This window comes from Sceloporus undulatus, chromosome 5 (genome assembly GCF_019175285.1).
Source record: "Sceloporus undulatus isolate JIND9_A2432 ecotype Alabama chromosome 5, SceUnd_v1.1, whole genome shotgun sequence".
Lineage (NCBI taxonomy): Eukaryota > Metazoa > Chordata > Lepidosauria > Squamata > Phrynosomatidae > Sceloporus > Sceloporus undulatus.
The window spans coordinates 65177007-65192273 of record NC_056526.1 but is presented as its reverse complement, the minus strand read 5'-3'; the positions used below and the strand labels follow the sequence as shown (position 1 = coordinate 65192273).

The following is a 15267-nucleotide window of genomic DNA, read 5'->3' as shown; positions in this document are numbered from 1 at the left end:
TTCAAGAAGAAAAATACATTGCAGTACATTTGACTGCTAAGTTTGTGCTGCAGTGAAATCGAGATAAGAGTCAGCTCACACAACTGCAGTATATGATTAATCTAGGCACACCATCTAGTGTCCATTTGTATTATCATTATCATTATCATTATTAATATGATTATTATTCTGGCCTGGTCTCCAAGCCTTATCTGAAAGAAAACTCAATCTCTAGACTTTGTAGGAGCCGTAATATGGGATGAAATAGAGAGGCACTCTTCTATGAAACTAAGATAAGCCTACTCCTGCTTTTCAGGTGTGAGAGAAGGAAGAGTAAGCCATGTGGCAGTGGAAGTATCCACAAAGTGAGCAAAGGAGGGGATGGTAACTAGTGTGAGTTGTGTAAGATTTAGGTAAGGTAGTAAAGAATGGATAATTAATGTGATTTATTACATATTGTATGCAGAATATTATGTGAAAGGTATTTTTAAAATATTTTTGTACATAGGTTATAATTTTAGATTTTTTTAAAAAAATTAGATATATATATATATATATATGTATGTGTGTGTGTGTGTATATTTAAGTTTTTAAACAGAGTCTGGATGGCCATCTGTCTGGGACGCTTTGATTGTGAGTTCCTGCATGGCAGAATGGGGTTGGACTAGATGGCCATTGTGGCCGCTTCCAATTGTGTGAGTCTACAAAGCACGAAATTAAACACTCTCACAAACTGTAATTAACGTCTGATTGTGTAACACCTTTATTTGCTGTCAATAGAGAACCTAGTACCGCCCACAAGACAAAAAAAGACAGAGAAGCCTTCCCTCAGACCCAACCTCCCTCCCGCTTTCCTCAACAAAGAGTGGGGCTGAACTCTCGAAGCAAGCCTATATATAGTGCCGCCTCAACTCTCGCGAGAGGAAACCGTGAACGAGAGCTCCGCGAGATCTCAGCCCTCTGTGAAGGAAGCGGGAGAGCCCGGAAGCCACCCAAAGTCTCGCGGAGTCAGGAGGCTCTCGCGAGATCAGAAGTTTACTTTGCTCGCTTCCTCCTCCATGGCCGGGAGAGAGAAGAGGAGCGAGGTCTGGCTGCCGGTGGCGTCCGGCCTTATTTCCTTCGCCCTCCGTCGGGCCTAGAGGCGCCCCGGCCTCCTGCCTCTTCTGGCGCGGCTGAGGTGAGTGAGGAGCCTCCCTCTGGGCTGCTCTCATTCGTTGCTGGGGCGGCGGGTTTGTTTGGGCTGTGACGTCAGAGAGGGCTCTTGACTCCCAGGAAAACAAAAGGTACGATCATGGGAGAAGGATTCATTTTGGGCTCCATGGAATCATAGAGATGGAAGAGAACACAAGGGCCTTTGTATTATTATTATTATTATTATGTATATTGTAGTATATTAATTATTATTATTATTATTATTAACCTTTATTTATAAAGCGCTGTAAGTTTACATTAATGTTATAATTATATTATGTTGTTATTACAATATATTACTATTGTTATATCACACTATTATTATTTATGTTATAGCATATTAATATTATAATATTATGTTATCATTACAATATATTATTATTATTTCATATTATTATGCAGTCCAACCCCATTCTGCCATGCAGGAACTCTCAATCAAAGCATCCCCATTGACAGATGGCTATCCAGCCTCTGTTTGAACACCTCTAAGGAAGGAGACTCTATCACCCTCCGAGGGAGTGCATTCCATTGTCGAACAGCCCTTACTGTCAGGAAGTTCCTCCTAATGTTCAGGTGGAATCTCTTTTCCTGTAGCTTGTATCCATTGTTCTGGGTCCTAGTCTCTGGAGCAGCAGAAAACAAGCTTGATCTCTCCTTAATATGACATCCCTTCAAATATTTAAACAGGGCTATCATATCACCTCTTAACCTTCTCTTCTCCAGGCTAAACATCCCCAGCTCCCTAAGTCGTTCCTCATAGGGCATGGTTTCCAGACCCTTCACCATTTTAGTTGCCCTCCTTTGGACACGCTCCAGTTTTTTAAGTATTTGAAAGGATGTCATACTGAGGAGGGAACAAGCTTGTTTTCTGCTGCTCCAGAGAACAGGACCTGGAACAATGGATGCAAGCTCCAGGAAAAGAGATTCCACCTCAACATTAGGAGGAAAGAAAGGGCTGTTCAACAGTGTAACACACTCCTTCCTCAGAGTGTAGTGGAGTCTCCTTCCTTGGAGATCTTTAAACAGAGGCTGTTTACAGTATTTATTTCTTACCCACCTCTCCCTATGGATCAAGATGAAGAATAACAACTACTAACATCAGTGAAAACACATCTATTTAAAAGAACAGCTAATATACGCATATTAAAACAATGCAGCTTTAAAATTCATCATTTAAAAATCACAGTTTAAAAATCATCTGGATAAGTTCAGACAGTGCATTCAGCTGTCAAATGTCTTCCAGCAGATCGTTCCACTGTCTGAGGTGGCTGAAGAAAAAGTCCTCTGGCTGACTGGAATAAATGTCTGCCAGAAGACCTGAGTGTATGGATTTATGTTTTGTGTACACCTTACACACATAGCCTCAAGGTAATTTTATACACTGTTTTTCATAATTTTGCTTCTGAAATAGATTGTGTACATTGTCATACTTTGGCCGCCTTATGAAAAGACATAACTCATTAGAAAAGACAAGAATGCTTGGGAAGATAGAGGGAAGTAGAAAGAGGAAAACCGCACACCTGATAGACTCAGTTAAGGAAGTCACAGGTATGAATTTAAAGGACCTACACAGAGCAGGGGAAGATGGGGGGCTTGGTGATGTCCCATTCACAGGGTCGCCATGAGTTGGGATCATCTCAAGGACAGTTCAGTTAACAACACTAACAACATGGCGCAGTGGTTAAATGCCTGTACTGCAGCCATTCACTCAAGACCAATAGGTTGCGAGTTCAAGATCAGCAAAAGGGCCCAAGCTCGACTCAGGCTTGCATCCTTCCGAGGTCGCTAAAATGAGTACCCAGACTGTTGGGGGCAAATTAGCTTACTTGCTAATTAGCTTACTTGCTGTTCACCGCTATGATCTTTGGAATAGCGGTATATAAATAAAACAAATTATTATTATTAACATTGATCCCTCTGAAAGGAAAGTTGCCACTATCACAGCCACTGAAGAAGAAAAAATCAGTTTTGGGATATTAAGTGAAACTCAACCTATAACTGTATGTTATTCTGTTATTAAAGTGTGACTGGTTTTAATACTACAAATGGTTTAATTCTGTTATGATGCCCTCTTTTTGTATTGTGACTGAGGATTTAAATCTGATGAGCTTCTTTGTGAATGAAGAACAAATACAGTTTCTCCTTATTTGCCTGTGGAACGCATGTTGTTTTTTAGCCAAACGTTTCTTATAAATCCTAAAAATCTTACTTTCGGCGTTTAATGATATTAAGTATCTGGTGGTTTTTGTTGTTCATGCTGTTAAAAACTTAGTTACATTTTGCAACTATTGTTAATAACTTTTTAAAAAGGAAATATTTTTTCAATAAACTAATATTCTCCCTCCCTTCCCCTTTTCTTATTCCAGATACCGTGCTGAATGATGTTTCTTCTTAAAATAAGATTCCAGGAGGGGAGTAATTCACGGACATCTTCAGTATTTATTAGTAATGTCAGTTCAGTTGCCTTTGAAAAAATGTCTTTGCATAGTAGCTACTAAAAAAAGCCTTTGGGGTAAACAAGCAACCCGACAGCTGTACTACTTGTACAGACCAAAGTTTTTCTGGAGAATAAGTCATGCTGTTCCGCTTAGAATTTTACACACAAGCAAACCATATTACAGATGGACCAGAGGCAAAACCTTGTGGCATAACACCTATCTTTGTTGCCATGATTTTTTATATTACGCAGTTTCTAAACTTAGCACTTCTAAGGAATTGACAAAAACAAACAGTCGCATGTCACGTTTCAAGAATACTTTAGAGTCTGTCTCAAAAGCTGTGTCTGGAACTCACAGCGAGCTGGTTTCAAGGATAGCTTGGTTGAAACCATATTCTGGCATCTGGAACAAGGCAGTTGAAAATGATGGAAAAGGGAATCGCTTTCTTACGAATGCGGAAAATGATGGACAAGCCACAAATAACAGAAGCCAGAAAGACTGCCATGACAGTTTAGATGAAAATAATCCTGAGTCTGCAGGTGAAGGCTTGGATTCTAGTGTTGCTACTCAAAGCTCTTTGAAGGATCTCGCAGATGTAAAAAATAGTCTTTTTCATGTTAGTTATTTTGCTACAAGCTTTGGAGAAACTTACAACTTCCTAGCCAATCACATCAACTGGTACTTTAGCACCTGTGCCATGGATCAAAAAAAGAAAGGAAATGCTTCTTCTTCAAAACCACAGGATCAAGGGGGAAAGACAGTTGATGGACCAGAGACTGATATATTAAGTAATGAAAACAGGATGGATGCTGTATCTGCTTTAATACCTGCAGCACAGTCTCCAGATGCTGACAAGGGCAGTGCCACCCCTCCACCTTCCAGCAAAAAAAGCATTACAAGTTTTCTTTCATACCCTACCAACAGTGTACAAGCCTTTGTGGATAGTTACATTGGAGGTCTGGTGCCCAAGTTACGATCTGACCCCAAAACTGCCTTGCAAGAAAAGGGCAAAGCACAGGAACAGGAGGAGACATTGAAAGATGATGAGGAGACCAAGCGTGCAGAAGAAAAGGAAAAGAGGCTGTCTCTACAAAGGGAGAAGGTAAGTCAATCCGCCCCATACTCACTCACTCACTCTTTGTAGTTTAAAAATTACCTGTACTTTCTAAAGTAATTTTGTTAGGAGACGATCTGCAAATGAGCAAGGCTGTATGTTACAGAAGCAGGTTGCAAGAGTGCACCCCCAATTGATGAGGGGAGGGGGTTATCCATTCATTTTACAGCTCTCAATGCATAGTATTAGTTTGTGAGAATTTGTTGTCAGAATTTGCAATATAATAACAAAAAACAGATACCATCATGCATAAAATAGCTTTTTATTTAAATAGGGTATTTTATACACCTTTGCTAATGTGTTCACAATAGGCAGTGCCCATCCACATCCAACACATCACTTGTGGCATTCCACTGGCTCAGGGACAGAAGGTGATCCATGTTGTTGTGACACAAACATAGCCCAGGTCAACACCTGTAAGCAGCTATTGGCTCCTTACAAACCTGAATAATGATACAAAGATGTTGTAAAGGTTTCTGGAATAATATGCAAAACACCCACAAACATGTATTCAAAACTATAAAATGCAATGTAATACTCCACCACTGAATAGCCTATTTGTCAGAAATGAAAAGTACCCACCTCATCTTTATGTTAACATCTGCCTTAGTTGTTATTCTCACCCATAAATTGTAAATAAGCCCATAAATGTTACTAGTGCAAAACATACCTTAGCTTACATTCTCCATGTTTATTTGTGAAGTTCAGTGAGAAGAATATTAGCCTTTTAATTCATTACATATGGCACGTAACTGAAGGTCTGGTATAGGAAAATCAATTATGAAAATAATTATTTGGTTTTATAATTAATGTTGGTTGGTTTGTTAAACAAATCCAGTAGGTGGCCATGATTAATTTGTCTTCTAGTTCATTAAGGATACTAAAGTGGTGTTTGGAACATATTGCATAGAAATAAGCCAATTTAAATGAACAAGACTTGGGAAGATTGCATAGTAAGACTTTAATTATGGCAAGAACTTGGACAAACTAGAACTCACTTTATTAAATAGTAAGCTGACCAGGTAGGTATCTCAGGTGCTTAGTGTTCTTTTGTTTCAGATGGGTGAAAAGATTATGTGTTAGACAAAGTGACCTCTGGCCCATGGTAGGCTTATTCCACAATCAATTTGTTTCTTTAAATTCAAGACTCTTGAATATTAATTATAGGTTTATTTAATCAAAATTATCTATTTTCATAGATTATTGCAAAGGTGAGTATAGATAACAGAACCCGGGCTTTAACACAAGCATTGCGAAGATCTTCTAACAGAAGAGTCTGTATCAACAGGGTTGAAGAACTGACATACCATCTCTTGGAATTTCCAGACAGTAGAGGAGTTTCTGTTAAGGTACAAACTAATTCAACCACTTGACTGTGAACAGGGAATAGAATCACAATTGTCCAATACATTGTCTTCATTCTAGAAATAATTCTTAGTACCTTTTATGACACAGGCTCATATGCCACTTGGTATTAAGCCAAGATATAATGGTTTTTATATCTACTTAAGCAGGGTTTCATGACTGGCAGTTTTTGGTCTGAGTTCACACAGCACTCTGCAAATGATCAATCCCTCCTTCAGCAGTCTGCTAAGGCAGGAAGGAAGAGGGATGAAGGGGAGAGAAGTTGTGTTCAAAGCCACTGCTTTGGATACCTCACACAGTGTACCTTGTACATTGCCAGTATATGTCCCTCCCTGAGGAACTCTTCATTGGAAAACAAAGTCTCCACCCCTTCTTGGAAATTGTACCAACAAAAACCTCTGTTGCAATGCCAGCAGTGTTGCATAATATTCCAAGAGCACCAGGCTGTGTTATAGAGAAGACTCAGAAGACTTTAGGCAATCTTTATATTCATTTTTGTCGTATAGTAATAATATAAAGTTGAATATGTGCTGCATTACCTACATTATCCTTAATAATTTAGTTGTTTCACTGCAGTTTGATATTTATTGTACGTGTATTGATATTTTCAGTAAGTGAGAAAATCTGACAGTAGCTTTTGAAGCTTGATTAGTGAAAAGTGAGTTGATTTCGGTGAAATTTATTTCCTGAAAAGTGTATTTAGTATTGTAGATGAAGTTTGTAGAACGTGTGAGGGAAGCTTTTCATTGAAACACCCATACTTCATTTGTCATCTCAAGGGATACATTATTATATCTAATTCAGTATTATTTCAGAGCAGGAATGTCAGTGAAATTGACCTTTTTACTTCATTTAAAATATATTATTTTCTAGGAGAAAATCATTCCATGCTTATTGCGGTTAAGACAGTCAAATGATGAAGCTCTTCAGGCTGCTGTTAGAGAGGCCTTAGCTGTAATTGGCTATTCGGACCCTGTGAAAGGATGGGGCATTCGAGTTCTCACCATTGATGGTGGGGGAACAAGGTATTTTTTTGTTTATATTAAAGTGCTTTTATCTTAATCTTCAGTCAAAAAGTGATTTACTGGAGTGATATATAGTCAGCTCTCCATCTGTTCTGGACCACCACCACCCCTGCGGGAAAATGGAAACTTGTAGATATTCAAGCCCCTTAAGCTTGAATGGGGGTGTGTGCCCCATTTTAACCACCTCCATTTGCTCCTCATGAGGGTCACGGATCTGAAGTCCGCACAAGCGTAGGGGCAACTGTACATAAGATACATCTGAAGAATGTTCAATCTGTGATAAGGGATTGTCTTGATTATGTTAGACTGTTAATGCTTCTGTTTTTTTTTAAAAAAATACAGCATCTTTCCAATAAAATAGTTTCTGAGGTGGCTAGCAGTAGTCGTTCTGTATTTATAAAACAAATGCTCTGTAGAAGGAAAGCCTAAGGGAATTTTTTGTATGTAGCGCAAAAACTGCATATAACCAATGACTGTTTCTGTCTGTGCTTCCTCCATGCTTTGCTTTAGTAAGGCCCAGAACAGAAAATCAGTTTTTCAGGTTCTTTTTACTCCGGAGTGCTGGCAAGCGGTTTGGGTGCTGTACTGTTCCTCCAGAGTAAAAACAGACACCTGCAGACAGCCGTTTCTCTGCGGTCTGTACTCCCTCTAAGTTACTGTTTCTCCACAAACCCAGGTAGCCATTATATTTGAACTGAAAAACTTATTTGCAGTTCTGGTTTGGAGATCTTGTGTAGACCTAATTAGGAGTTTAAGATATAGTGACAACCTGAGGTTTCTGCAGAATTGGAAGTAAGCTATTAAAGCAGGCTGCCCTGAAAGATGAGAGAATGAAGGTTTTATTCATGTAATCACAAATCAGAACTCATTTTTAAATTACATTTCTGACCTGTCTCCCCACCTCCCATCCCCAGGAACATGAGAATGTAATCATGGTTCTACCCCCATCTCCCCATTTGTTGTCACGATAACCTTGTGAAGTATATTAGGCTGAGAAGTGGCATTGGCCCACGAGTATCAAGAGTTTCATGGCCGAGTAGGGGTTTGAATTTGTCTGTTCCCAGTCCTAGCCTTGTCCAGTGGTTCTCAAACTTTGGGCCTCCGGAGTTTTAGATTTCATTTCTCAGAAGTCCCAGCCAACATGACCAAATGCTAGGGATTCTCGAAGTTGAAGTCTGAAACAGCTGGAAGACCAAAGTTTGAGACCTGCTGTAATCTACCCAGTCCACTACCCTGATTGTAACACATGAGTGAATACAGAGTCTTAGTTCATTGTTGCGAAATCATTTAGAAGCACAATAACTGGTAAGTTGTTTGCATCAAAAGAATAGAAATGTGATACAGTTGTGGACTGAAAAATATTTCTGGCTCCTTTACTGGAGGGGATATGTCTTGCCCTTCTATCCCTTCTTTCTGAGCGTAATGCATTTTGAATTATAATTTGAGGTAAGAATCTTGGACTTGATACCCTCGTCTTCTTGAATTGGGTATCAAGGGGTCAGTTGAGAAAAATGCTCCCCATGCTCTCTTGCCCAAGCAACAAACCTGTTGTTGTTGTTGTTGTTGTTATGTTTATTTATATCCCACCTTCCTCCCAGTAGAGGGACCCAAGGCAGCTTACAAATCTAAAACAGTCCAAGTTAAAACACTATAAATATGCAAAATAGAAGTTTAGAAGACAATTAAACAATTCAAACACTTTAAAACTTTACATTATTAAAAATTAAAGTTTAAAATTCTTTTAAACAAAACAAAATAGTATACCTATCATGCGAAAGCCTGGCGGCATAAAAGCACCTTTACCTGCCATCGGAATGACAGCAGGGATGGCGCCATCCTAGCCTCTTTAGGGAGCGAGTTCCAGAGCTTGGGAGCAGACACTGAAAAGGCCCTTTCTCTTATTCCCACCAAACATGTCTGAGAGGGTAGTGGGACAGAGAACAGGGCCTCTCTGCTTTTATTTTATAACAGTTGATCACATCAGCTTGATATCTGTGAGATATCTGCTATCTACTTCATAATAACTATATGAAAATTTTGACAAAAGCTTCCAGCTTATTAGTAAATCTGAAAATAAAGCATGTGGTTTGGTTTCTACTGTTATTTAATTATTAAAACATTTATATTCCACCATCTAAAGATCTCAGGGCAGCTTACAATAAAACCATGAATGGAAACTGTGGTTTTTGATCATGAATATACTAGTAAGAACCATTGTATCAATTTGTTGTCATTAACTGCTGTCATGATGCCCATTGAGTGTGTACCTAGTACTTCATAGCCACTATCTTGTTGGATTTTAAAATGAGTCAGTATTAATGTCCCATATTGCAGATGGGATCTGAAAATATGTATGGCAGAAGCAAGATCTTAACTGAGGATGTGCTGATTACAAGGAGGGCAGATTGCTATCCTATGTCCTATTACATCCAAGTAAATATGTATCAGATTAAACTGTCAGCCTTAAGGCACTATGCTATGCAGGTAGTCAACATCATGTGGTAGTTAGTTATCATGTGGCAAATGTTTGTGACACAGTACACAATTAGTGAGTAATACTGTACTTGACACTTGTTACTGAATATGTATTTTAGACTACAACAAAAAGTCATGACAACCAGTCAGTCAACACTGTAGTTTGCATATATCAGATGAACACACCCATTGACAACATAGTCAGCTTGATGTGTTGCTGTAAAGTTGCCAGGATGTCAAAGTTCAGGCTTCATCTTGAAAAATAATGGAATTGCAAATCTTGTTTTAATACTCTTTACAGTCAGGTGTCTAGGATGGATATACTTCTCTAAGTCGTGTGTCCTGAGCATGAAATTGATTTGTACCTAACTATATACCTTGTATTCCCTGTAATAACTTATTTTCACTTAAGTAAGTTGCAACCACTAAAAGTGTAATCATAGTTAAGCTTTGGACCGGTGCAGGTTTATTCAGAACCTAAAGTGTAAACAGAAGCCTATCTTCACCCTCTTCTAGAAACTAGAACTCTTGTGACACACACACACACACACACACACACACACACTATAATTATACTACATTTATATTGTATAAGTATACTGTATTTGTTATGTGTATAGTAGGCACTTCTTTGAGTGTCTAAAACTGAACAAAAATTATTTTGACTGTTCTGTTTTAAATATGCCCCATTTTCAATGGCATCACAATATAAAGGATGCTGAAACCTTGGGCCAATGTCCTTTATATATTTGTCATTGTGTTAGCACAAGTAGTCACTGCAGGTGCCTAGTTCTGGACAAGAAAGTAATCCAGTGTAATCTTTCAACTAGCAGTGAATGCACTTCTGTCCTGAGAACCAGAAAAACAAATGTGCAGCCATTTGTGCAACTAAAAAAACACAATGGAGGCCCATTGGTATAGAATTTTCCTTTGCTAATGATATGTAGGATTTAGGACATCATATCTACTCACTACTGGAGTGCTTCAAGCCATAATATTTGTTGTTTTGTGCCATCACATCAATTCTGACCTATGGCAACACCATCCTGTGATTTTCTTAAGAGAAGTTACTCAAAGAAGATTTGCATTGCCTTATTCTAAGGCTGAGAAAGTATGGCTTCTCCAAGGTCCACACACCCAGTGGATTTCCAAGGCTGATTAGGGATTTGAACCTTGGTCTTCTGGAGTTCTAGTTTTAACAGTTGAACCACTACATTTTCCTGACTGAAACATTAATATGCTGGTTTATAGATAATTGCCATCTTTTGGCCTTCATGTAAATAATAGTTCACTTAAAATTATTTTTTAAACCTATTTCAGAGGTTTAGTGGCACTTCAAACTCTTCGTAAACTAGAAGAGCTCACTGGAAAACCTGTTCATCATCTTTTTGACTATATTTGTGGAGTGAGCACAGGTAAATATTTCTGGAAAGAAAGGTATGTTCACAATACAGAGAGAACCCTTTTCTGTGTGTGAGAGTAATAGATCTATGTACTACATTGTGCTTCTCTGTTTCACACACTATTCTAGCCTAACTACTATGTATTATGGATGGGATCCAAAGCTTCATGGAAAAACTTCTTTTCACATGAAAGTTGTTTATGTCTCACACCATAGCATTGTATGAAATTAAATTCAGATATAACATTCTCTGTCAAAACTGCTATGGAACCTACCTGTAGTGTACTCTGAACTCCTGGTTATCTGCCCAACTTCACTCATGCCTGTTTTTTTCCTGTTCCTGATACTTTTTGTCTGTTGGGTGCACAGAAGTGGAGCCTGCTTTTTAAAATAGCTTTATGCTTTTGGAAACAGTTGATGGACCAAGATCATAAAAATATGTAGTTGGAAGTAATTGCAAGGGCTATCTAATCCAAGCCCCTGCTGTGTGGAATGCCCATTTAAAACATGACCAAGAGCCGTCTAATCTCTGTTTAATGATTGCCAAAGAAAGAGATTATTAAAGAAGAAGGTTGTGGGCCATTTTTTTCAGGACTGAATCACTGTGTCTAAATCAAAACACTTGGGTACTGGGCTTTGGTGCTCTTGGTTTTTATACTTCTAGTAGGAGAATTTGTTTAATATATGAAGACAATTAAGTAATTTCATTAAGGAGATATTTTGGGTTAGTGTCAAAACTTGTTTGAAATGAAAGAAGGATTGCCACATTAATTTATTGTGTTGTTACTTACACATTTGTCAAATACAGCTTTTCAATATATTATGGTTCTTCCAGCCATTTTCCCAGTGTGGGATAGCTTGACCTGTGCCACTAGTCCAATGCCGAGAATTTGGAAAACAATATATTGAACAGTCTTCCTGCCAAATAAGGAATCTCTTGCTTTCTTTGTTGACTTTAATAGTTTACTATTGGAAAAAAGGCAAAAGATTTGTATTTGTGTGTAAAGAGTGAAAAGTGGTCTAATCTTGACCCATATCCTATCAGGGGCACAGACATTAAGAAGACAAAGGACTCCAAGTAAGTGAACAAGATGATGGAAGTAGGGGAAGAAAGTAACAGTTAAAGACTGAACAGATGAAAACAAGAAAATGTGTCAGTACACAGTGTATATTTCTAGTGAAAGTATATAACCTCCTCAGATTGCTTTGCTGGCCATCACAAATGGCTCTTGTGCTCCTTTCACACAAAAATCAGAGCTCAACACACACACACACCCCAACCATGGCCAGTAGTCTTTCCAAATCTCAGTGTGACTGGTTTTGGGAGGCACCCTCACCTTTTGAGGCACTTGGAAGGTTTCCTCCATGGAAAGTTTTCCATACAGACCTGGAGCAGAAGGGAAAGATTTGTATTTGTGTGTAAAGAGTGAAGGCATGTGAAGAGGCCCCCAAATGCAGTAAAATAAGGGGGGGGGGGAATCAGTCCTGCCAGTTTGAAGTGCCATTTTGGGACAAAGAATGAATTTCCAAATATGGGTTGCGGCAGCTGGGAATAGAGCATTTGGCCCTCCTTAGGGACCAATCAGCGCCAAACCCTTGAGAGATGCCCATTCTTGAGCTACAAATGCAGGAACATGAGAAAGAACAGCTTTCAGAGTATGAGGGGGTGAATACAGGAAGCAAGGAAAGTAACTCAGGAGTCAACTGGTGATTTGAAGGCATGCGCATATGCAGGTGGAATAGGAATGTTTCCTACACTCTTTAGAAGTATCAGATGGAAAACTATCATGTGGTGGGAATTCAAAAGGCAAATTCCACTCACTTGAGTCTCAACAGCAAGATTTTCTTATGTGTCATGCTTACAGGTACAGATCAATATCATGATTCTACAAGAATACAGACAGCTTTGTCTACTTTGACTAAAATGACAGATTTTCAAGATTTCTATCCTGTTATCCTTTTGTTGAATGCCAGCATGGTATAGTAGTTTAAACACTGGACTGTGGCTGGAGACATGTCCAAATCTCTGCTCATCCATGGAAACCCACTGAGTGACATTGGGCAAGTCTCAGAGGATGACAAAAGCAAAGCAAACAAAACAACCCTCTGAACAAATCTGGCCAAGAAAACCCATGATAGGTTCCTCTTAGGGTCACTGTAGGTTGGAAATGATTTTAAGATACACAACAACAACATGCTTTGGTTTCATAGGAAGCAGTGCAGCTGGCTGGTCTTTAGTACAACTTTCAGTGCATGGTATGATATTGGTACAGCATCAATCCCACCCATTTTATACTGACCATATTCTTAAAATTAGTTCTGGTGTACAACATACAATTTAGTATTTCAGGATAATGCAGTTTTTTAAAACGCTAGGTGGCGCTAAACTGTAAATCAGTTTCACTAATATTTATTGCTCAGTCTCTTAAGTCCTTTTGTCTTTCAAAGCTGCTAAAATATTTTAAGGAAATGATTTTGTATTAACCACATTACAGTGTTGTCACTGGAAAAAATTAATATTAAAAAAACTATGCTGATACATTTTTAAACTAAACTGTTATTCTAAAGTCTCTTCAGGCATTAATATGACAAAATGGGCTTCTAGACCTAGTACTGTCCAGATAAGTAGGACTATGATGTACATTATTGCCATGATGGCTTGTTATAATGGAAGTTGTAGTCCAGATATGTATAGGCGACAGGTTGGGGAAGGATGCTGTAAAATTAGTTGGTAATCTGTAAAATGCAATGTTTCAAATTTATAAATATTTATTTTCAGGTGCCATATTGGCATTTATGTTGGGATTATTCCATATCCCTCTGGATGAATGTGAAGAACTTTATCGCAAATTGGGAACAGATGTTTTTAAGCAAAATGTCTTTGTTGGAACAGTCAAAATGGGCTGGAACCATGCATTTTATGACAGTGAAATGTGGGAGAAGCTTCTTAAGTAAGTTAACCTTATCTTAATCATTGCCATTTTGCACTTATCAGTGTATACCAAAGTATTAAATAGAAGTCAGATAAGACTTCCTTCCATGTGATCCTTTCTCTGTGGATTTGTGTTGCAATACTTATGTCAGCAGAACTCTACAAAATCATTGTTTTCACAAGAAATCCCTTGTCCATTTTGCGCTAAACAATTCTGCTGTATAACACCCCCCTTGAAATATTATCATGTGTACTTAACTTTTCAAAGAGTAATTTTAAAAAAGAAAAAGCAATTCCCATGTTTCCTTGCCCCTCCCCCTAAAAATGGTAAGAGAATGGTTTAAAGAGAGGTAGTTGTTTACGGAAGGAATGTCGCAACAAACATACAAGATTGTTTGATAATTTAAGATGAAATAAATAATAATAATTTAATAATTTGTTTTATTTATATACCACTATTCCAAAGATCATAGCGGTGAACAGCAAGTAAGCTAATTAGCAAGTAAGCTATTATAGGTAAATATGGAAGGCCAATAATGTCTTCACCTGTAAAATCATAAGGAATGTTGAGAGGGAATAAAATAAAATATTATTTAGGTTTGTCATATCCAAAGGGAGAATAATAATGAAGGTGTCCAGCTTTTCATAGGAGAGGGATGAGAAGTGAGGTTTCCAAACCTGAAAACTTCTGGTTATTTAGTAAACTAAATAATTATTATAAAGTTATTTAAAAGTTGTCCAAGATGCCACTTTACATCATTTCATGAAAGGTTAAAGATTACATGTGGCCCTCCATATCCATGGATTCAACCATCCACGGCTTGATTTTTTTTTAAATCCCAAAAGCTTGATTTTTCCATTTTATACAAGGGACATCAATTTGTTAACAATTGTATTTAAAGGGATTTGAGCATCCATGGATTTTGGTATCCATGGGGAGTCCTGGAACCAAACCCCAGCAGTTACTAAGGGCCCACTCTATTGACCTTCAACCAGCTAGAAAGATGAGTGCAGAAGCCTGAGCTTCCCTGAATCAGAGCAGCTATGTGAGTTCATAAGGGAAGGCCTGGTATATTCAAAAATTGTAATGTCTGCAATTTGTTCAACTTATTTAGGGAAAGAATGGGATCAGCTGTTATGATTGAAACATCACGAAATCCCAGATGTCCCAAGGTAAGTGAACTTCACTGGACTTTTTATGTAGTAAAAACTTATTTGATAGTTGCATTGGTTTGATCAAGATTTATATGTAGTAGGTTGAGGTGCAGTTGTTCAGCACTTTCCAAAATGCTGCAGAGGTCAGAGGTTCCTTTGGAATGTTGTCAACTGTGATAAGTCCCCAAAGA

The 15267-nt window shown here is 38.2% G+C and overlaps 1 protein-coding gene across 4 annotated transcripts in view; it reads left to right on the top strand.

The window, feature by feature from the left end:
- The first annotated feature begins 974 nt into the window (after window positions 1-974).
- PNPLA8 (patatin like phospholipase domain containing 8) overlaps window positions 975-15267 on the top strand; it is a 40178-nt gene continuing 25885 nt past the window's right edge. Inside the window, exons 1-8 of one of the 4 annotated variants that reach the window (XM_042470921.1) lie at window positions 979-1156; window positions 2417-2538; window positions 3537-4710; window positions 5922-6071; window positions 6961-7112; window positions 10908-11002; window positions 13769-13940; window positions 15037-15094. In XM_042470921.1, coding sequence (XP_042326855.1) covers window positions 3619-4710; window positions 5922-6071; window positions 6961-7112; window positions 10908-11002; window positions 13769-13940; window positions 15037-15094 — 1719 coding nt within the window. In that variant the 5' untranslated portion in view covers window positions 979-1156; window positions 2417-2538; window positions 3537-3618. Of the gene's footprint in view, window positions 1157-1240; window positions 1263-2416; window positions 2539-3536; window positions 4711-5921; window positions 6072-6960; window positions 7113-10907; window positions 11003-13768; window positions 13941-15036; window positions 15095-15267 lie in introns of those variants that run through there. The other 3 variants (XM_042470924.1, XM_042470920.1, XM_042470923.1) reach the window with 3 other exon arrangements.